Source organism: Mytilus edulis, chromosome 10, assembly GCF_963676685.1.
Source record: "Mytilus edulis chromosome 10, xbMytEdul2.2, whole genome shotgun sequence".
NCBI classification, from domain to species: domain Eukaryota; kingdom Metazoa; phylum Mollusca; class Bivalvia; order Mytilida; family Mytilidae; genus Mytilus; species Mytilus edulis.
In genome coordinates, this window is record NC_092353.1 from 43,641,787 (window position 1) to 43,663,910 (window position 22,124).

A 22,124-nucleotide genomic window follows, 5' to 3' on the forward strand; every position below is an offset into this window, starting at 1 on the left:
TTCGTTTGTCCTTCCGTTCGTTTGTTCGTTCGTTTGTCCGTCCGTATGTTTCGCTCTAGGTTAAATATTTTGGTCAAGGTAGTTTGTAATGAAGTTAAAGTCCAATCAACTTGAAACTTAGTACACATGTTCCCTATGTTATGATTTTTCTAATCTCTAATTTTGACCCCTGTTTCACCGTCCACTGAACATAGAAAATGATAGTGCGAGTGGGGCATCCGTGTACTATGCACACTTACTTGTTTTTGTCGTATTTGTACAAGTAATGTAATAATTTCATACCTGAACAATTTGATTTTATATGCCGTAATTGTATATTTGGCGTGAATTAAATATAAGATCTATTGAATGAAGCCTTTACTAAAATATTTTTGGGGTCACTGATTTCATATCTGTTCAAAAATTTGAATAGAATATGCTGTATTATATAATTTACATTTAATGTGTACTCTTTGTCTTTTTTCTAAGTTACCTTTAACATATTCTTTTGGATTCTAATATACAATGATCAGGAATTTGCATTTATAAATTATATTTAAATACAATTTGTTTAATGCTATGTTTGGTGTCATTTCATTGAATACATTCTACGCATTATATATTTACTGTTGAATAAATTGTTTTAAATAAGTCAAATATTCAATATTCGGACCTGCGCTTCCATATAGTACAAGTAATCAAAAGTCTATGAATATACACTTTGTATAAGCAAGTTACTATCAAATAAATGGAATTATTAAAACAGTCGATATTTCAAGCAATCGACAAGGAATCTGAAGAACTTGAAGAACTGAGCAAAGAGATATGGCAAAATCCGGAACTTAACTTTGAGGAGCATTATGCACACGAAACACTTACCAATTTTCTTGAAAATAAAGGCTTCAACGTTACAAAAAAATTTGTTTTAGAGACTGGATTTAAAGCTGAGGTAGACACCGCCAAAAATCAACCAAATATTGCTATAATTTGTGAGTATGATGCATTACCGGAGATCGGACATGCATGTGGACACAACTTGATTGCTGAAGCTGGTGTTGCTGCTGGTCTTGGAATAAAAGCAGCAATGGAGAAAATGGTAAAACCATGTGGCAGGGTAAGCAATACCGTTATTTGTAGAATAACAGAAAGCAGGAAAAAAGAAAATACTCGTGTAAAGAGACACATCCAAGTTCATTTGTTTCTATAAAGAAGTTTACTCCTAACTAACCTACTGCCTCTCGATACATTTATCTTCTTTGAATGTCAATAACGTTAATGTGTTTTAGTTGATTTTAGTCTCCGATGCATATTATTTTATTATTACAGCAGATTCCATTGAGTATGAAGCCAAAGGTAATATCTTTGGTTAGCTTGCTTGTTAGCTGAACCGTGAAGTCATTGTTAGGTTAGGTAAATTACCCTACTTTAAGAATAGACTATTCCGACAGAAAACCAATCGATCTGTCTGTTGGACTATGCTATTTTGAAAGGAGGGTAGTATTCCTTACCTTATAAAGACTTCACGGTTCAGCTAACAAGCAAGCTAACCAAAGATATTACATTTGGCTACACACTCAATGGAATCCGCTGTAATTGTTTTTTTTTGGCTTTTAACTAGCTGTCAGAAAACTGCGAGTACTCTCAAATCGTACTTTCTTGTTAGCTTGACCTGTTGATACTATTTGTAATGCTTTTTTACATTAAATTTTTACTTATTCAGGGTAATATCTCGTCTATATAGCAGATAAGTGTTTGGTATTACTTTAAAATTTCCTTTCTCCGTACTATGAACAACAAATATATTTTTTGTATAGTAAACAAGTGTGGACACAGATGAGTGTGGATAGTGTGTTTGGATGTTTGACAGTGTCTTATGACAATAAAGTTCTATGTTTTTCCTATATGGTGTTAATAACTGTGTTGCACGGTGACAACCGATCTGAGCATTAGGAGTGTTATTTATTTGATATTTTTTTATGTTCAATACAGACATGGGGAGACAGTAATTACATTAGTTACCAAATGATTATGATAGAACATGTTCTACATCTTTGGTTTTGGATACATTTTGTAGCTGGGAATTGTTAATTTCTGTGTCGATTTGGTCTCTTGTGGAGAATTGTCTCATTGGCAATCATACCTCATCTTTTTTTATATGTATTTGCTTACTATTGGTATGGTTCTATTTACATTACTTTGTGGTGGATCGTCAGTATCATCAGTAAAAAAAAATTAAAATGTCGAATTTCTTCCTCAGATTAGAATACATTTATTGGTTTTAAGTAATGACAATGGCTTAAGTCTGACATGATTATTGGGGCTAAATAAGATCGGAAGTAAACCTCTGTGCTGATTTATATCAATTCTTTATATCTCCTCCAAAGCTGGTCGAAGCAAAGACAAATTTTGACCAAAATAAAAATGATTTCACCAAAAGAACCTTTGTGAGCATGCTTCAAAGACTCATAACTGCTCCAAAAGTAATCTGATCGAATTTGAAGCATGTCAAGCAGATATCATCAACATCTACTCAATAAGTCTTAAAATATGTCTAAATACCTAAAAAGCTATTTAGTACTCAAAAGGTATTGCAAAATTATTCCTTTTCATTTTTTGTTTTGTTATATGGATACAAATATAAGTGATACATGTACCAATACAGTATTTGTTGTGGTATGCAAGTGTAGTAATTAGCATTTACTGTAACAATGTTAATTCACACAAATTAAGAAAAAACAAATGAATGGAACAGATACTCCGCAGGGTGCTGCTTTATACGACTGCAGAGGTGGAAACCTGAACGGTTGGGGCTAGTATGGACACAACATTCAAGCTAGATACAGCTTTGAATTTGGATTGTGGTTAAATAGTTGACACAACATAGGTTTCTGACACAGATTGAATGTGGTCTATAAAGAACATCAACTTAAAAATTTTAAATTGGACATTTACCTATTTTGGTCCAATATCCAAAATCTAAATACATGGTTAAATTCAGAATATCATAGAACCCGAAGAATTCAATTTTTGATCGGACCAACTTGAAAACTGGGCCCATAATCAAAAATCTAAGTACATGTAAGACTCACCATATCAAAGAACCCCAAAAATTCAATTTTTCTTAAAATCAAGCTGATTTTAAATTTGGACCCTTTGGACCTTAATGTAGATCAATTTAAAAACAGGACCAAAAATTAAGAATCTTAACACGGTTAGATTTGGCATATCAAAGAAGCACAATAATTCATTTTTTTGATGAAAGCAAACAGTTTAATTTTGGCCCCTTATTCCTTGGGACCAAAACTCCCAAAAATAATCCAAACCTTCCTTTTGTGGTCATAAACCTTTATAGATTTCTATTAACTTATGCTAAAGGTATTGTTAAAAAAACCAAGAAAAATGCTTATTTGGGACCTGTTTTTGGTTCCTAAATCCTACCCTGTTGGGACTAAAACTACCAAAATCTATTCCAACCCTCCTTGTGTGGCCATAGACCTTATGTTAAAATATCATAGATTTCTGTTTACTAATACTTGAGTTATAGAGCAAAAACCAAGAACAATGCTAAATTTGGGCCCTTTTTCCTAAACTGTTGAGACCAAAATACCCAAAATCAATCCCAGCCTTCCTTTCATGGTCATAAACCTTGTGTTTAAATTTCATACATTTCTATTGACTTTTACTTAAGTTAGAGTGCTAAAACCAAATGTCTTTGGATGAAGACGATGACGCCAACGTGATACAAATGTACAACCAAAAAGTTTTCAATTTTTGTGGTGGTATAAAAATGATCTCAAATCAAATTTCTAATGGAGTTTGCAACAATAATTATTCAACTACTCATTTTGATAAAACATTAAGTATTAAAATATAAATGTCATACAGTCATGGTGATGATGCCCCCGCTAGCATATAACGTTAAAAAGGTACATAAAGTGAAGCTGCCAAAAATTGAACTTAAACTGAGTTTAGAGGTAATAAGCATTATATACACATTTCACTAAATTTAGTTGAGACAAACTTGAGAATTTTTTCCATTTGTGAAAGGGCATAACCCTAGAATGATAATCAAAGTGCTTGTAATCACTGAATGGCTATTAAAGACTGCTTAAATTTATCAGTTGGTAGTAAAGTGAATTTTGCATTGTATAGTGTATATACATGTATCGCATTATTTTAAGTTGATTCAACTACTATTATGGACAGAGAAATCTAAACTCCAATTTTTAAAGGAGATTTCATAAAGCATTGGTTTTAGGTAATTCAACAACCATTCTGGACAAAGAAATAACTCAAATTTATTGTCTGGAATCTACAAAAATGTTTGTTTTTGGCCCTTAATTCCTAGACTGTTTGACCCATAACCCACAAAATAGACCTCAACCTTCTACTTATGGTATTCAATATTATGGTACAATTTCAGAACAATTGAAATACTTATACACAACTTTTTGTACGGACACTAGATTAATGCTTGTTTTGGTCACCTTTGGAACCCTCATTCCTAAACCTTAGGGACTATATATATAACCCCCCAAAACAATCCCAGGCTTCCTTTTATGATTATAAATATTACTGTTGATGCATCATTATTCTTTGGATACCAATTTTCGTGGCTTTTGTGGCTAGAGTCTTACCACAAAATTAAATGTTCAACGATTAACAAATTTTCTATAGGCTTGTATGCAGACTTCGGCAAAACCACGAAATTAAATATCCACGAAAATGCAAACTTTCTTTAATCCACGAAAATTGGTACCCACGAAAATAAATGAATCCACAGTATGTTATAATTTTAAGGCTTCCTTTTTACTTATACTGAAGTTATTATCTGGAAACCATCCGTCTTGGGAAGACGACGACAGGATACATACATATATTTCAACTGCAAAAATTTCTGTGGTTGTTTAAAAATTTCAAACATGTACGATGAAATATTGTTTTAGAAATTGATAAGCCTAGATATGCCTTATAATTTTTCCCTGCATAGTTGAAGGACCATTTACACTCAGAACCGAGTCATCAGTAGGCAGCTAGTACAGATGTATTAAAACAACCTAGCATCATATTGCTAGTAGTGGTAGTAGCATTCTCGGGTAAATTTGTTCTTTTTTTTTATAATATATTTGGTTCAAATCAATATAGAATGCTTTTATCTCCCTAATACTTACATTGTAAATAGAGGTGATACTACTTTGACAAATCCTTGTACATGAGAGTTTTCTGTCAAATCTTTATTTCACAAAGAATGATTTGCACAACAATGAACTGAGCTCAAAGCAAAGTATTCAATAATACACTTAGACAAAGAGCTAAATTCAGTGATATACTTTGTACTACAGGTCCTTCATTAACATCCATCGACCAAAACCACACCTCAAAAACATTCCATACTACATGGTTGGATTCAGAAGACCTGAAAAAGACATGATTTTTTTTTATCATATTTTAAGTATATACACACAGGTTTAAACTTTCTTGTGGTACAATCATTCCGTATCTAGCAACTATCAATTTGCTTCATGCACATATTGATATGTGTTGAGTTTACCTCTGTTGGAAATAAGAACACACAAACCTCCACCTAATTTTAGTCAACGGACAAAACATTAAAAACTATAAAATATTATCTAAGACTTGTCAGTGTCTATTTACCATTGCCACTGAATCAGTGATATATGTACACATAATTATGTACATGCAAGACTAAAATTATAAAGTACACTAGAACAGACACGTGGTATCGCAGGTCCAAGACTGAGTTAACGTATATAACTATGTGCAAGCCTTATTTTAGTATTAGTATTTTTATCTGATAAAGTTATGCCGATTAAACGATACACAGTTTTCTCTGCTTTCAAATCTTTCTGATTGAAACCGTCGAACTGGAACTTATCAATTATTGGTAATATTAATTATTTGAAAAACAAAAGTTCCTGGAATGGAGTATTTTTTTAATCAATAGCATTGTCATATACATACATGTATTAGTTGTAAATAAAATTGAATTCTTTGATTCGCTGTTTTACGTCATGCCGGCTAACAAATTGAAAACTGTACCTATACGCCTTATTTTTAGTCCAGATTTAAGTATTTGTATTGTTACAATGTATCTTAGAAAGTCTAAACTGATTAAAATTTGACAATTTAGTAGTTTCAACCCTGTGGATACGACCCGTGTATATAGCATATTAATCCTGAATACACCGTTTGGTGGTGCACCTGTCAGACGCGGAACGTACAAATAAGGTAATCGGTAACAGGTGAATATACTATTAATTTTTGGTATTGGTATCGGACTCGATCCGGAACTTCTTCATTATTGGCAATATTAATTACGTGGAAAACAAAAGGGCCTGGAGTGGTGTAATTTTTAATCTACACCTTTGTACTATATTAGTTATATATAAAGTCAAATTCTTTGATTCGTCGTTTTTACGCGATGACGGCTGACAAATTGGACCTCGTAATTTTAGTATTATAGATATATAAGACTAAAACTGACATTCAGTCTTTACGATATCTTCATTCCCAAAGTCATTTTCAAATCTGACTTCATGGTAAAATAAGATTCCATATCTACAACCAATGAAAAGGAAATATCCCTCTAATAGACTAGCATTTAAATCACAGTTTTCAAAATGGAAGCTAAGTCACCGTGGAACCGAGAACAAAAAAAAGGGAAACAATACATCTTAAATACTTCAAATGCATGTACATGAAATAATATTAATCTCTAAAATTCACCATATTGTTCCCTTTTTTATCTTCTGTTCGATACTGTATATCCAGTGGCGAATCCAGAAATTCTCTAAAGTGGGAGCCCACTGACTGACCTAAGAGGGGGCTCGCTCCAGTCACGATTCAGTGATTCCCTATATCAGCAACCAAATTTTTTCTCAAAAAGCAGGAGCCCACCCCCCCCCCCCCCCCCCCCCATCCCCCTAAATCCACCTCTGATATCAACCTGTAGATGTCTTTCAATTACATTCAGTTTAGTGTGGGTTGATGTTTGATTGTTGTACATGTTACAATTACATTCAGTTTAGTGTGGGTTGATGTTTGATTGTTGTACATGTTACAATGAGCAAAGCCCATACCGCAGTCAGCTATAAAAGGCCCTGATACGACAATGTAAAACAATTCAAAGGAGAAAACTAACATGTCTGTTTAAGGTTACATCATCAAAATATGTAGGGTAGGTAGGTAGGTTGGTATTTTCTTTTTATTATTTTGTCCATTTTATTTTTTGTGCCATGATTTTGAATTGTGTGGTCCGAGTTGTCCATGGGGCGAGAGTTCCCCTATTTATAATGATTGGATTATTTCTTACGACCGCAATAAAATTGCTTAGGGTGGGTGCTCAAAATAGGATCGGTCAAGTACCCATAATCAAACATATATTTTTTTGGCCTTACCGAGAGCACCATTGAAATATATACAAATCACGGATCGGATACGCATCAACTATGTAAGACCTAATTTCAACACCCCTAAACATAGTCCAAATAATTATGACGTCTTGAAAGGCTATTATAATTTTTTTCTTTGACGCCTTAGCAGTAAATTCCCTCTCAAAGTCCAACTGAAAATATGAGTTTGGCGTTATGACGTCGAAAAAAATTATAATAGCCTTTCAAGACGTCCTAATTATTTGGACTACCCTAAACAGTGATTATTTTTATCGCAAACAGTAGAATTTTATTACATAATGTGAAATCAATCGTAACTACTCGGCCATTCTCGCTATGCAGTACAATAACGTTATTTCTTCGTGCAACCAGAAAGGCCGAGTAGTTCCGATTGAATGTGGAATGTGTGGAATTGTGCAGCACGTGTCATCATGACATGTGTCCCTTCGCGGCCTTCAGTTTTGATTATAGACTAGAGAAGAGACTAAATGCGTACAAACCTGATGTCAAATGAAGATATACGGAATTTAAATAACGTTGATCCTTTAAATGTATGAAAAACAAAAACATATGACAATTGTTCACATAAAATAGATAGTAAAATTTTCCAAATGAACGTCCATTAAAATTATTAAAGTCTCTGATGAATATTTCCCGCTCAAATTTCATGGAATAGACCAAAACGAATTTTAGGTGTGAGTTGTCATTAAAAAATTCGGGTCAATGAACACAGTTAGATTAAATATATAAATAGGTTAACTATATTTATATTGGTTTTTCAGAAAAGTGACTTTACCAGATTTTTTTTGTGGCAAACAACGGTAAATAGCCTATATCATCTTGACATGACATATGAAAACCCCTTAAGCATAATGGTGTGTGTATGGAATAGTCCATGGAATTGTCCAAACCGATACAGGTGAAATACGTAGAATAATATTGCTGTGTCTATTGTGGACACAGCAATAAAATCAGATTTAAGATCCTTATGAGCCCGTAGTAAAGTAAAAAAAACTGTAAAAAGCCTTATTAAATAAAATTTGCTCGATTAACCTTGAAGTGAAGACTAATAAAAATTTGCGTGTATAGTGAACCCCCTAAATAAAATAATACTGTGTTCTAGACCACTTCCCCTTTCGGTGATCTACAGAAATGATTTTTTACTATATAGTATGTTAATTAAAAGTAAACGTCATTCAGACAGCTAAGCTAATTTGAGGCACATTGCAATTCAAATTACAATTGATGGTAGGATGTAAACCTTTTCAAATGTGAATTAAACTAATTCAAATTAGTTAATGTCAATCCAATTCAAATTAGGTGTGAACTCTGTATTATTATCAGGTAGTTTTAAAACTGAAAGATACTTTTAAGGGAAGGGAAAGAAACGGTTGAAACCATGTGTGTTACAAACATTAAAAAAAAACAGTTGTTGGCATGACACGGGTTATGTTCTTCTCATATATTTTATGATAGTATGATACTAAACCCCTAACGGGAGGGATTGTACCTGATATTCATATGATGAAGACATAATCTTTCAATCAGTTTAATTGAGGTCTGGAGCTGGCATGTCAGTTAACTGCTAGTAGTCTGTTGTTATTTATGTATTATTGTCATTTTATTTATTTTCTTTTGTTACATCTTTTGACATCAGACTCGGACTTCTCTTGAACTGAATTTTAATGTGCGTATTGTTATTGTTTTACTTTTCTACATTGGCTAGAGGTATAGGGGGAGGGTTGAGATCTCATAAACATGTTTAACCCCGCCGCAATTTTGCGCCTGTCCCAAGTCAGGAGCCTCTGGCCTTTGTTAGTCTTGTATGATTTTAAATTTTAGTTTCTTGTGTATAATTCGGAGTTTAGTATGACGTCCATTATCACTGTACTATTATGCATATTTTAGGGGCCAGCTGAAGGACACCTACGGGTGCGGGAATTCTCGCTACATTGAAGACCCATTGGTTGCCTTCGGCTGTTGTTTGCTCTATGGTCGGGTGGTTGTCGCTTTGACATATTCACCATTTCCTTTCTCAATTTTACTGTTTATTCAAGTCAGAATCCTGGATCTCAAAAGCACTTTCGTAATGTCAAATGAAAACATGAATATGATAGTAATATACAAAACTATTTATTACTAAGTAAACGACATTTATTTTAGTGAAAAATCTGCATTCCAGGTGTAAATTGAGGCAAATAATATCATTAAGTGCATTTTCTTGTCAAGTGACCAGCAGACATTGAAATCTACCTTTTGAATGAAAGGAGAACTCATAAGTTGAAAATGAATGATGTAAATCTAGATTCTAATAATAGCAAAAGGGAGCTCACATTCACAACAGTTAAAGCATTGCTGAGTTAGTGAACAGAGCATTTTTCTCATTAACTTAAATCCACCTATTGGAATGGATAAAACCCGAATTTTAAGACATAAGTTATAAAATATCTGATAAAAAGTAGTACTAAGCGTGCATGTTACACTAGAAACATATTCAAAGAATACAGTTTTATAACTTCTTAATGTCATATCCAATATTTATCAAAACCTAAAGGGGAGATACATGTGTACATGCACCTTACTTCCTATTTTTTTCCGTGGATGTCAATACACCTAATCGCTATTTATTCCATACTGGATAAGTTCTAACATTACACAACTTTTTCATCCAGTTGAAGCTATCTGGGGGCCGTTGAAACAATTCACCATGCACAATACTTTTTAATGAAAACCCTTTTAACTTACCGTAAATACTTAAAACAAAATAATTTTTACTTCAATTTAATTTCGAAACCAGATGCTCCGCAGGGCGTAGCTTTATACGACCGCAGAGGTTGAACCCTGAACGGTTAGGGCAAGTATGGACACAACATTCAAGCTGGATTCAGCTCTAAATTTGGATTGTGATTAAATAGTTGACACAGCATAGGTTTCTGACACAGAATGAATGTGTTCTAATGAACTTAAAATTTTTGTTTCTCTTAGAGCAATTCACTATGCTGTTGAATATTAATCCTCTCAAAAAAATGTTTGAAGAAATTTTCTTTTTTATTTATGAAATTTCAAATGAGAAAAATTGAACCCAATTTTTTTAATCACATCCCCCTTTCCCTTATTCCAAAACTAATCTCAATTAAAATTTCTAATGGAGTTTGCAACAATAACTACTCATTTAAATATATCATAAAATATTAAGATGTAAAAAAACTGCTTGTTATCACTGAATGGTAAAGATTATTTTAATTTATCAGTTGGTAGTAAAAAGTGAATATACATTGTATATTGTATATAACAAAGATTTAAGTTGATTCTGGACAAAGAAAGATAACTCCAATTAAAAAAAAATCTTGCTATTGCACAATATTTTGCAATTAGATATTTCTTGCTTACTATTCTGGACAAAGAAAGATAACTCTAATTAAAAAAAAATTTGATATTTCACAATATTGTGCAATTAGATATTTCTTGCCATTGCGCAATACTGTGCAATTGAAAAGACTTGCTATTGCACAATACTTAATATAATAATTTTAGATCCTGATTTGGACCAACTTGAAAACTGGGCCCATAATAAAAAATCTAAGTACATTTTTGGATTCAGCATATCAAAGAACTTCAAGATTTCAATTTTTGTTAAAATCAGACTAAGTTTAATTTTGGACCCTTTGGACTTTAGTGTAGACCAATTTGAAAACAGGACCAAAAATGAAGAATCTACATACACAGTTAGATTTGGTATATCAAAGAACCCCATTTATTCAATTTTTGATGAAATCAAACAAAGTTTAATTTTGGACCCCGATTTGGACCAACTTGAAAACTGGGCCAATAATCAAGAATCTAAGTACATTTTTAGATTCAGCATATCAAAGAACCTAACTGATTCATTTTTTGTCAAAATCAAACTAAGTTTAATTTTGGACCCTTTGGACCTTAATGTAGACCAATTTGAAAACGGGACCAAAAGTTAAGAATCTACATACATGACAGTTAGATTCAGCATATCAAAGAACCCCAATTATTCAATTTTGATGAAATCAAACAAAAGTTTAATTTTGGACCCTTTGGGCCCCTTATTATGTTGGGACCAAAACTCCCAAAATCAAACCCAACCTTTCTTTTATGGTCATAAACCTTGTGTTTAAATTTCATAGATTTCTATTTACTTATACTAACGTTATGGTGCGAAAACCAAGAAAAATGCTTATTTGGGTCCCTTTTTGGCCCCTAATTCCTAAACTGTTGGGACCTAAACTCCCAAAATCAATACCAACCTTCCTTTTGTAGTCATTAACATTGTGTTTAAATTTCATTGATTTCTATTTACTTAAACTAATGTTATTGTGCGAAAACCAAGAATAATGCTTATTTGGGCCCTTTTTTGGCCCCTAATTCCTAAACTGTTGAGACCAAAACTCCCAAAATCAATCCCAACCGTTCTTTTGTGATCATAAACCTTGTGTCAAAATTTCATAGATTTCTATTAACTTAAACTAAAGTTATAGTGCGAAAACCAAGAAAATGCTTATTTGGGCCCTTTTTGGCCCCTAATTCCTAAAATGTTGGGACCAAAACTCCCAAAATCAATACCAACCTTCCTTTTGTGGTCATAAACCTTGTGTTAAAATTTCATAGATTTCCATTCACTTTTACTAAAGTTAGAGTGCGAAAACTAAAAGTATTCGGACGTCGGACGACGACGACGACGACGACGACGACGACGACGACGACGACGCAGACGCCAACGTGATAGCAATATACGACGAAAATTTTTTCAAAATTTGCGGTCGTATAAAAAGTGGATCATACTATATTAAAGTTTCTTGATAATCGCTTTCTAAAGTTTTTCCTCCCTCAGCTCTCTACTGGAAAACCTCTATTTTCAGCCGCATGACCCAAACAGGAAGTTTTACATGTGACTGGTTTTGCCAGATTGGACTAAATAGCAATAAGGTGTATTTTCTGGGATTGTTGAAAACTTGCATATTCATCACTATCTGATTTTATGGGTATAACAATCCAGACAGACAAATAGCAATAAGGTGTTTAGGAAAACATGACCTAAAGCCTCCTTCATATAAGTCAAAAACTTGGGAACTCATACTGAATGGTCAAATGTGTTCAATATGAAAATTGCAGTTAAGATGGTAAAATCACAAATCAGCCGTTAACGAAATGGACTGAAAGTATGACTTTTGCACAAATTTTAAAGGGAAACAGAGGCGGATTTCTTTTTGGGAAAAAATTTGGTTGCTTATATAAGGAATCACTGAAGCGTGACTGGAGCGGGCCCCCTCTTAGGTCAGTCAGTGGGCCCCCACATATGAAAATTCCTGGATCCGTCACTGGGAAATGACGGGGAAGGGGCAAATTAACATTCAAGCAGAGCAAATGCTGTTTAAATTAGTATGCGGGTTTTAAATATAGAGTGAAAGTGGAGTCATCTTTTTAAACTTAAGTTAAATATAACTTATGTAGACTTACCTTCTAATTCAATAAAAAAAAAACACACACGACTCAGAACTATGTCTAATTCACTTGGACTACTAATATGCAAACCTAAAAACAAAAAGAAATATATCATAAAATAGTGATTGAAAAATTCACAACACTTTGAAAGGATAATCCAGACACGTGTTACACGGGGAGCATGTTTGTTTACAAATAATAATGTCACGTGATCGCGCACTGACCTCGCATGTTGCATCGCCCTTACAATTCACCAATACATAACCATTTTCATGCAAACATGCAACGTGAATGTGATTGGTTATCAAATAATACAAAAATAATGCATGAACCGTTGAAGAAAAAATTATTTCATCAAATAGATGGATTTTCACTTTCGACACGAATAGGTCGAGTTGACATTTCTGTCATCGGAGATAGTATTGAGATAAATGGGATAAAACGGACCGTCAAAAAGGTCTAGAGAAGCACATCAGTAGAACCTTAACATGAATAAGTAATACTTACAAAAAATTCTCTAATTGATAAACTATATGACTAAAATTTCACGAAAATAACAATAAATAATTTTGTTCTTCGTGATGAAACTGCTTAAATTGGCGCGAAAAAATATTCTTACTCCTACTGCTTCACGTAAAAAAAAATGTATAGAATTGAATTCGTCTACAGTTCAGCATAAAAAAACGTGAATATGCAAAAGTCTGATAATATGTTAATGAAAAAGTGTGTATAAATTTTCGTAAACGAAGTTACCTGTATACTTCACCAAGAACTACATTTGAGCGCAAAGGTCGTATGTGTGATTCGGCTTATGTAACAATCGTCAATCGGAACTACTCGGCTATTCACTTCGTGCAACCAGAAAGGCCGAGTAGTTCCGATTGGTAACAAAGTACAACATGATTAATGGAATTTTTTGCGTTGCTATTAAATCATTGAAACCACGTGATTGAGGCCATCTATTTTTATTGCGGGTTCCACATATCTAAATCGGAATTATAGAAAAAATGGAATTTTGTGAGCAGAATCAAAACAGAAATGATGAACACTGCAACATTTCCATCAAAATAAAAATAGGATGGAGGATCTGTGTATTCACATTATTTGTAAAACTCTCCTTCTTCCTGTGAAGCGTGTGCTTTACATCGAGGCTTATTATGCTAAGCATCGACGCCACAGTACTTCAACCAATCAGACAATGTTTATTTGGGGCATTCTATCTAATTTTACTCGGATTTTGGAATATTTTAATCGAAATTATAGAAAAATGGAACATTGTTAGTACATATAAAATAGAAAAAGATGAATACTTTTAGCTGGAGATAATTTGGATGGGGGTTCTGTGTATTCACATTATTTGCACAACTCTCCTTACTGATGCCATATTTTGGAATTTCCGTGACCTAAATGGTTCGCGAAAATTAATATTTTTATATATAGTATAGTAAATATTTCCGTTCTCCATTTAAACTGCATACCTTACAACACAATTAGATAAGATAAGATAAGATAAGAAACTTTATTTTAAGCCGGTTTACATGAGATACTACAAACATAAGCTCTGTAGATCTTTTTGCCGACATTAATAACAATAACAACACATACAATATTAAGACATATAGGACATATACAGCATCCACAGGACAATATAAAAACAGATATATTGCATAAGTATAAGCAAAGTTCATATATATAAAGCAAGCACACGCAATTAAAGCAATAAACTACATGTAGATTATAAACACATGCAAAGCAGACAAATAAATAAGCTGAACTAGTTTTAAAAGTAGCATGAAAAACATAAAAAATAAATTAAAAAAAATAAAATAAAAAGCTTTAAGATTTGCAAGAGCCACATCTGCATGAGTTACCTTTCCAGTTGTTGATCATACTTTTAAACTAGTTCAGGTTCGACTGCGCACGTATCGCGTCAGGCAGCTCATTCCAGAGTGTAGCTCCAGCATACCTTAAGGAGTGAAGTCCAAATTGTGTTGTTCTCACCTGTGGTACTTCAACCGTCGGTTGCTTTCTAAAAGAGTAAGGTACATTTTTAAAATTGATAATATCATAGAGATACACTGGTGACTCTTTGTGTAATATTTTAGTACAATATGTTGGTCAATGTCTTCTTTGATTTTCTTGTTAAACTTTTTTCAACAAATTGTCGGCTTTCCTAATGGAACAAACTGTGCGCCTTGCTTTGCCAATGTCTTCTGGTTTTGCATACGAGTCGGAGTTCCTTTAGACACTTTTCAATAACAAGAAAATCAAAGAAGACATATTGTAGTCGCCATTTTACCATGAATAAATAAATACTAATAAAATGTGTATGTTAAATTATTTTTATTTGAATTTTCAGATAACTGTTTTGGGTACCCCTGCAGAGGAAGGAGGGGGAGGAAAAATAGACATGATCAATAAAGGTGTCTTTGATGATGTTGATGTAGCCATGATGGTTCACCCTTTTCCAAAAACTATCTCTCATGTTTCCCTGACAGCGGTTGATAGGTATGAATCTTTTTGATATTCATGTTGATCTATTTCACAGTTTAAAAAAATACTATATCACGTCTATGCTAGTCTATATTAACACCTTAGATCGATACTTAGCACAAAAATAGCAAAATAACAAGAGACATAAAGTATTTGCAGTTAATAAATGCTAGGTCTTTGTCAAAATCTTTTTTTAATTTGTCTTTTAACTTTCTTGATTTGACTGATGATTCTTTTGTAGACATGTAGACGAAATAACATTATAGTCTATTATCTTTAGAATTTTTGTTAAAATGTTAATGAATGCAATATAAAAAATAGAGGCTCTAAAGAGCCTGTGTCGCTCACCTTGGTCTATGTGAATATTAAAAGAAGCAGATGGATTCATGACACAATTGTGTTTTGGTGATGGTGATGTGTTTGTACATCTAACTTTACTGAACATTCTTGCTGCTTAAAATTATCTCTATCTATAATGAACTTGGCCCATTAGTTTCAGTGGAAAATGTTAGTAAAAATTTACAAATTTTATGAAAATTGTTAAAAATTGACTATAAAGAACAATAACTCCTAAGGGGGTCAATTGACCATTTCGGTCATGCTGACTTATTTGTAAATCTTACTTTGCTGAACATTATTGTTGTTTACAGTTTATCTCTATCAATAATAATATTCAAGATAATGACCAAAAACAGCAAAATTTCCTTAAAACTAACAATTCAGGATCAGCAACCCAACAACGGGTTGTCCGATTCATCTAAAAATTTCAGAGCAGATAAATGTTGACCTGATAAACAATTTTACCCCATGTCAGATTTGCTCTAAATGCTTTGGGTTTTGAGTTATAAGCCAAAAACTGCATTTTACCCCATGTTCTATTTTTAGCCATGGCGGCCATCTTGGTTGGATGGCCGGGTCACCGGACACATTTTTCAAACTACTAACCCAAAAGATGATTGTGGCCAAGTTTGGATTAATTTGGCCCAGTAGTTTTAGAGGAGAAGATTTTTGTAAAAGAATACTAAGATTTACGAAAAATGGTTAAAAATTGACTATAAAGGGCAATAACTCCTAAAGGGGTCAACTGACCATTTCAGACATGTTGACTTATTTGTAAATCTTACTTTGGTGAACATTATTACTGTTTATAGTTTATCTCTATCTATAATAATATTCAAGATAATAACCAAAAAGAGCAAAATTTCCTTAAAATTACTAATTCAGGGTCAGCAACCCAACAACGGGTTGTCCGATTCATCTGAAAATTTCAGGGCAGATAGATCTTGAACTGATAAACAATTTTACCCCTGTCAGATTTGATCTAAATGCTTTGGGTTTTGAGTTATAAGCCAAAAACTGCATTTTACCCCATGTTCTATTTTTAGCCATGGCGGCCATCTTGGTTGGATGGCCGGGTCAACGGACACATTTATCAAACTACTAACCCAAAAGATGATTGTGGCTGAGTTTGGATTAATTTGGCCCAGTAGTTTCAGAAAAGAAGATTTTTGTAAAATATTACTAAGATTTACGAAAAATGGTTAAGAATTGACTATAAAGGGCAATAACTCCTAAAGGGGTCAACTGACCATTTCAGTCATGTTGACTTATTTGTAAATCTTACTTTGCTGAACATTATTGCTGTTTACTGTTTATCCCTATCTATAATAATATTCAAGATAATAACCAAAAACAGCAAAATTTCCTTAAAATTACTAATTCAGGGGCAGCAACCCTACAACGGGTTATCCGAAAATTTCAGGGCAGATAGATCTTCACCTGTGTAACTATTCTACCCATGTCAGATTTGCTCTAAATGCTTTGGTTTTTGAGTTATAAGCCAAAAACTGCATTTTACCCTTATGTTCTATTTTTAGCCATGGCGGCCATCTTGGATGGTTGGCCGGGTCACCGAACTCATTTTTTAAACTAGATACCCCAATGATGATTGTGGCCAAGTTTGGTTTAATTTGGCCCAGTAGTTTCAGAGGAGAAGATTTTTGTAAAAGTTAACGACGACGACGGACGACGGACGACGACGGACGCCGGACGCCAAGTGATGAGAAAAGCTCACTTGGCCTTTTAGGCCCGGTGAGCTAACAAGGGTTTGAAGACGTAATAAATAATGTAATGCAATTATCATGATTATATCTTAAAGGACACTGTCGAGGCATCTGGTCTCGCATCTTTTAGTTCTCATGCGATTACCTGGATTTTTATTCTTAATTGATCTATGAGACTATAACATTGGTAGTTTCTGTTTCCTAACGTTTCATATTAAATCTTATAATTTCATTATTACATCCATGTGAAATATAGTTTCTTCAAACCCTGTGTTTGTTTATCAAATACATATCCATACTCAAACTGACCATTTATATGTACAATATTTCAAAACGGCTTTTCAGAAATGCATTGACCGTTTTTCTAAGTAAGATTATTTTTTTTCGCAGAGTAACAGTCAAATACATAGGGAAAGGAGCACACGCTGCAGTCTATCCCTGGAATGGAGTTAACGCCCTTGATGCGGCTGTATTGTGCTACCAGACGGTATCCTGTCTAAGGCAACAGATGAAGCCTACATGGAGAGTTCATGGTATGAAAACAAATAAAGTAAGAGGTGTTAATTCACAACGAAATGTCCTAGGAGACTCTAGCCTTTGTTAGTCATGTAAGTCTTTTTTCAATTTCAATTCATTTGTATGTTTCGAAGTTACGTGTGACGTCCATTTTCACGGAACCAGTAGACATTAAAAAAAAAAACTCTATTAAAATTGAAAAAGGAAATGGGGAATGTGCCAAAGCGACAACAACCCGACCATAGAGCAGACAACAGCCGAAGGCCACCAATCGGTTTTTGCTATTTTTCCAGAGGTCATTATGCATCATGTGGTATTCTATGACATACTCATTTTACATCTGGTAGAGTTTACCAGAATGAATGTTTCAATACAGCTGAATAGGCGTAATCTTGCATTAACACAATTGTTAAATTTCACAGTAATAGAGAATAATAGAGATAACCAAGACTATTGACCAATTTCATTTTTACAACGGTTATCGTTAACATTTGACGATTTAAACAAAAATCGTATCTAAAAGAATGTTATATTAAATTTTTTATCACAGGGAAGCTTTTAGTTCTTTAAACACCAAGGAATACAACTGGGTCTTGACGGGTGTCTTTGGACGTGTTTGTTTCTTATTAATGTTATCTAGTGACTAGTCGGATAGATAATCTTTATTTTAGGAATAATAAAAAATGGTGGAATCAAGTCAAATATTATACCAGATTTGTCTGAGCTTGATTACTCATACAGAGCTCCAAACAAACAAGAACTGGACCAACTAAAAGTCAAAATGAGATCCTGTTTTGACTCAGCGGCCACAGGCACTGGGTGTCAGGTATAACAGGACACGTATATTCACGCATTTTAAGTTGAATATAGCGTACATATTCACTATTCCTGATAGTTGATTACATTTTAATGCATTTAGATCTGCATTTGAAATATACTTAAACAGATAGACATATGCAATATAAATACTAGTAATCCAATTTGTGCGAGAATATTTAGGATCATATGAAAGAAAGTTTTAAGTTTTTCTAAGGCCGTTAAAGCCATTTTTTTAAATGCTTTTTAATGTCATTTTATGGCATGCACTCTGTTTACTGAATTTGAAAAAATCAGCTGATTTTCAAAAGAATTAAAATTATATTTAAATTCATATTTTGTCTTTAAAACATTTGTAGTAATCTAGCTATGAACATGTATTGTGAATGTGTGTAATCTTGAAAAGAAGCAAGATCTACACGTTAAAAGACCTAGGTATCCTTATAAAAATGCAAACTTATCCTACAGTTTCATATAAGCATCGAGTAAAAATGTTCTTACTAAATCTTCTATTCTCGTTTGAACCGTCTGAATGCATTTTGTCACGTCGTTGCTTGTTCTATCTTTCTTAAAGGCTTTACTCATTGCTGGAAGCCCTATGAGGACTTACAGTTCGAACTTTCACTTTATTGGTCTCTGGTTGGGTAGTTGCCGTATTTGTAATCATTACACATCTCTTTAATATAATTTTAACATCATATTGGTCGATGACGTGGTTCAGGAAAAATCAATCGTTTCCGAAGAGAGATATTTGCAGACTATGGAACCAAACAAAAACAGAAATAAACGAGCAGAAAATTTTAAAATTTAAATTTCCCCCGAAAAAGATCCCTTTTCTTTATAAGAATTTAAATTTCGTAATAAAACAATTCAAATCATTAAATTAATTTTTCGGCAAAAGTAATTGTCTATATTTTTTTCCCTGTTTATAACATAAATCAAGTCTTCCGTATTTGTACTTTGAATTGTTACACATTTTGTTATCCCAGGGACTTTTATAACTTGATATAAGTGATCAGTTTTGCTCTTAACACACAAAAAAAAAAACGGTACATAGATAATATTGTGGTTTTTCAATGTTTTAATACACATAAAGTAATTTTGTATAATTTGGTTGCAGGTGTCATACGAATTTTCTAGTAAGCCTTATTTGAATATGGTCAGTAATTATCGAATGGCAGACGCCTTTAGGAGTAATGCAGAATCTCTTGGTGTAACATTTGACGCAAAGGAAGACGAAATAGGAGGTTCATCGGATATGGGAAATGTTTCACAAATTGTTCCAAGTATTCATCCACTTTATAACATTGAAACGATTCATGGAAATCATACCAAAGATTTTACCACTGCTTCAGGTATGTTATTATGTTTCTAAGATAAAGAAATGAAATCGTCACAAATGTACATATCCTTATTATCATACAAAATCATACAACCCGATAAGGACTATTAATTTGATGAAAAGTTCTTGAGTAAAGCGTTGAAGTGCTTTAAGTTTTTAAACATCTAATATAAATTTAATTTCATGGATCCGAAAAGATCTTGTTGATAACTGAATGTCCTCTCAATTGTATAATTATCATTTAATAATCTTCCAATTCTGTTCCTGAAAAATTTTAGTTTCAGTTTCTAAGATATTTCAACTATCAAATAGTTTCATCAATGTTTTACTATTTTCCAAAGGGAAGTGATCAAAAGCCATGTTTTAATGAAATTTGATCGATTGTACAATATTTTGTTGACCCAGGTGCTTTTCTAATCCTAAAATGTTTTATTTTTTCCAGGTGATCCAAAAGCTCAGTTGCATACTCTGAATCAAGCTAAAGCTATGGCACTAACCTGTCTTGATATTTTAACAGATGAAAACTTATTAAAAGAAATAAGGGATGAATTTGCATTATTCAAACAAAATTCACAATGAATCAGTGGTTACACAAATATTCTCAAAACCTTACAGATTTGTGAACACGGATGGATTTGGTTGATTTTGTAATTTTTTAAGTCATATGTTAAAATTTGCTTTCATGTAATGAGTTTAACAGACTTATTAGTTATAATAAGCGTAATAATCTTGTCTCAGAAAAGTGGTCAAGCCTCTAAATAAATTTCTGCAAGAGTAGTTTACTGATTTGCAAAACTCGTTAATCGAGTGAAAAAACATATCCAGATTACAAACAAAAGTTATGGGAATAGCAAAAGGAGCAATAGCAGATGATAGGATAAGCGTCTGCTCCTATGCTTTGCGATCCACACTCGGTCAAAATGTCACAATACATATTATAGAGGATTAGTTGACTTTTGTGTAATCTAAATATTCAAGGCTGGGAAAACATGTCGATAGTGGTTTGAAACACAGAAATATCATACAAGCCATCCACATGCGTGATGCTATCGATGAAAAGGGGTAGATTTTAACTGATTTTCCTCGTATCTCTGTTTATTTAGGGGGTACATCACGTACTAATTTTATAAAAATATGTCAAGGGCAATTGATTTATAAGTGGGCATGAACGTTCTGCAAAGCTGAAATACGACAATTTGGAAAGTTTTAAAAAATCACTTTTGTCATAGATTGTGATTTGAAGTCACCCATTTGTGTCAAATTCGAGGAAAAAATCAACTCATGAGTAGATTTCCTAGTTTCGGTAGTAATCAAAACAAATGGTCTATAAGATACATGAGATGCAAACACGTATTGAAAAATGGATAATCACAATACATCTGAACGCTAAATTACAGAACTTTTCAACATTGTCCTTGAGAATGTTTTGCATGCATTCTGCTAAAAAGTCGGCCAGTTAAGACGCCGTATCAATACCCATTGCATTACCGACTGTCTGTTGAAATATCAATCCATCAAACACAACAAATATGCTGTTCGTCACAATAAATAAATCAGTGTTACATAGTATAGATTAAATAAGGATATAGCGTAAACGTCAATTTAATAGCAACCAAATATAAATATTTAAAATACATTTAGATTTAGATAAAAATGAAGTATGCAGCGTTATACAGTTGTTTTCTAAATGTTCAGCTACAAATGACACCAATCAGAAAGAAAAAAAAATACAGAAACGGTATTCACAAAAAATTATGGTTGCTAGTGGGTAATGGTAATCTTCGATGAAATAATCAATTATGATCAGCTGAAGGTGTACTGTATTTGCAAAACCCACATAAATATTATCAATACAAAATTATTGTTTGATGAAATCTTTTGCATGTCCGTATAATGGTCATACAATGTCATACAAGTGAGAGGTTAAGCGCTATAAAAACGGGTTCAATACACCATTTTCTACATTTGAAAATGCCTGTACTAAGTCAGGATTATGATAGTTGTTGCCCATTCGTTTGATGTGTTTTATCATTT

General features: G+C 33.1%; 1 protein-coding gene across 1 annotated transcript; it reads left to right on the forward strand.

Moving 5' to 3' along the window:
- The first annotated feature begins 528 nt into the window (after positions 1-528).
- Positions 529-20,867, forward strand: LOC139491231 (xaa-Arg dipeptidase-like). The gene is made up of 6 exons (XM_071278720.1): positions 529-1,093; positions 15,220-15,368; positions 17,807-17,949; positions 18,604-18,758; positions 19,869-20,103; positions 20,533-20,867. The coding sequence occupies exons 1-6, from the start codon at positions 728-730 to the stop codon at positions 20,667-20,669; spliced, it is 1,185 nt and encodes a 394-aa protein (XP_071134821.1). The 5' UTR covers positions 529-727; the 3' UTR covers positions 20,670-20,867.
- The last annotated feature ends 1,257 nt before the right edge of the window (positions 20,868-22,124 follow it).

What these genes read in the sequence shown, in the direction of transcription:
- LOC139491231 (XM_071278720.1), top strand. Translation starts at nt 728, where the DNA reads ATGGAATTATTAAAACAGTCGATATTTCAAGCAATCGACAAGGAATCT. An exon ending in CCACAGGCACTGGGTGTCAG is followed by an intron (nt 18,759 to 19,868) that starts GTATAACAGGAC and finishes ATTTGGTTGCAG; the next exon opens with GTGTCATACGAATTTTCTAG. An exon ending in AGATTTTACCACTGCTTCAG is followed by an intron (nt 20,104 to 20,532) that starts GTATGTTATTAT and finishes TATTTTTTCCAG; the next exon opens with GTGATCCAAAAGCTCAGTTG.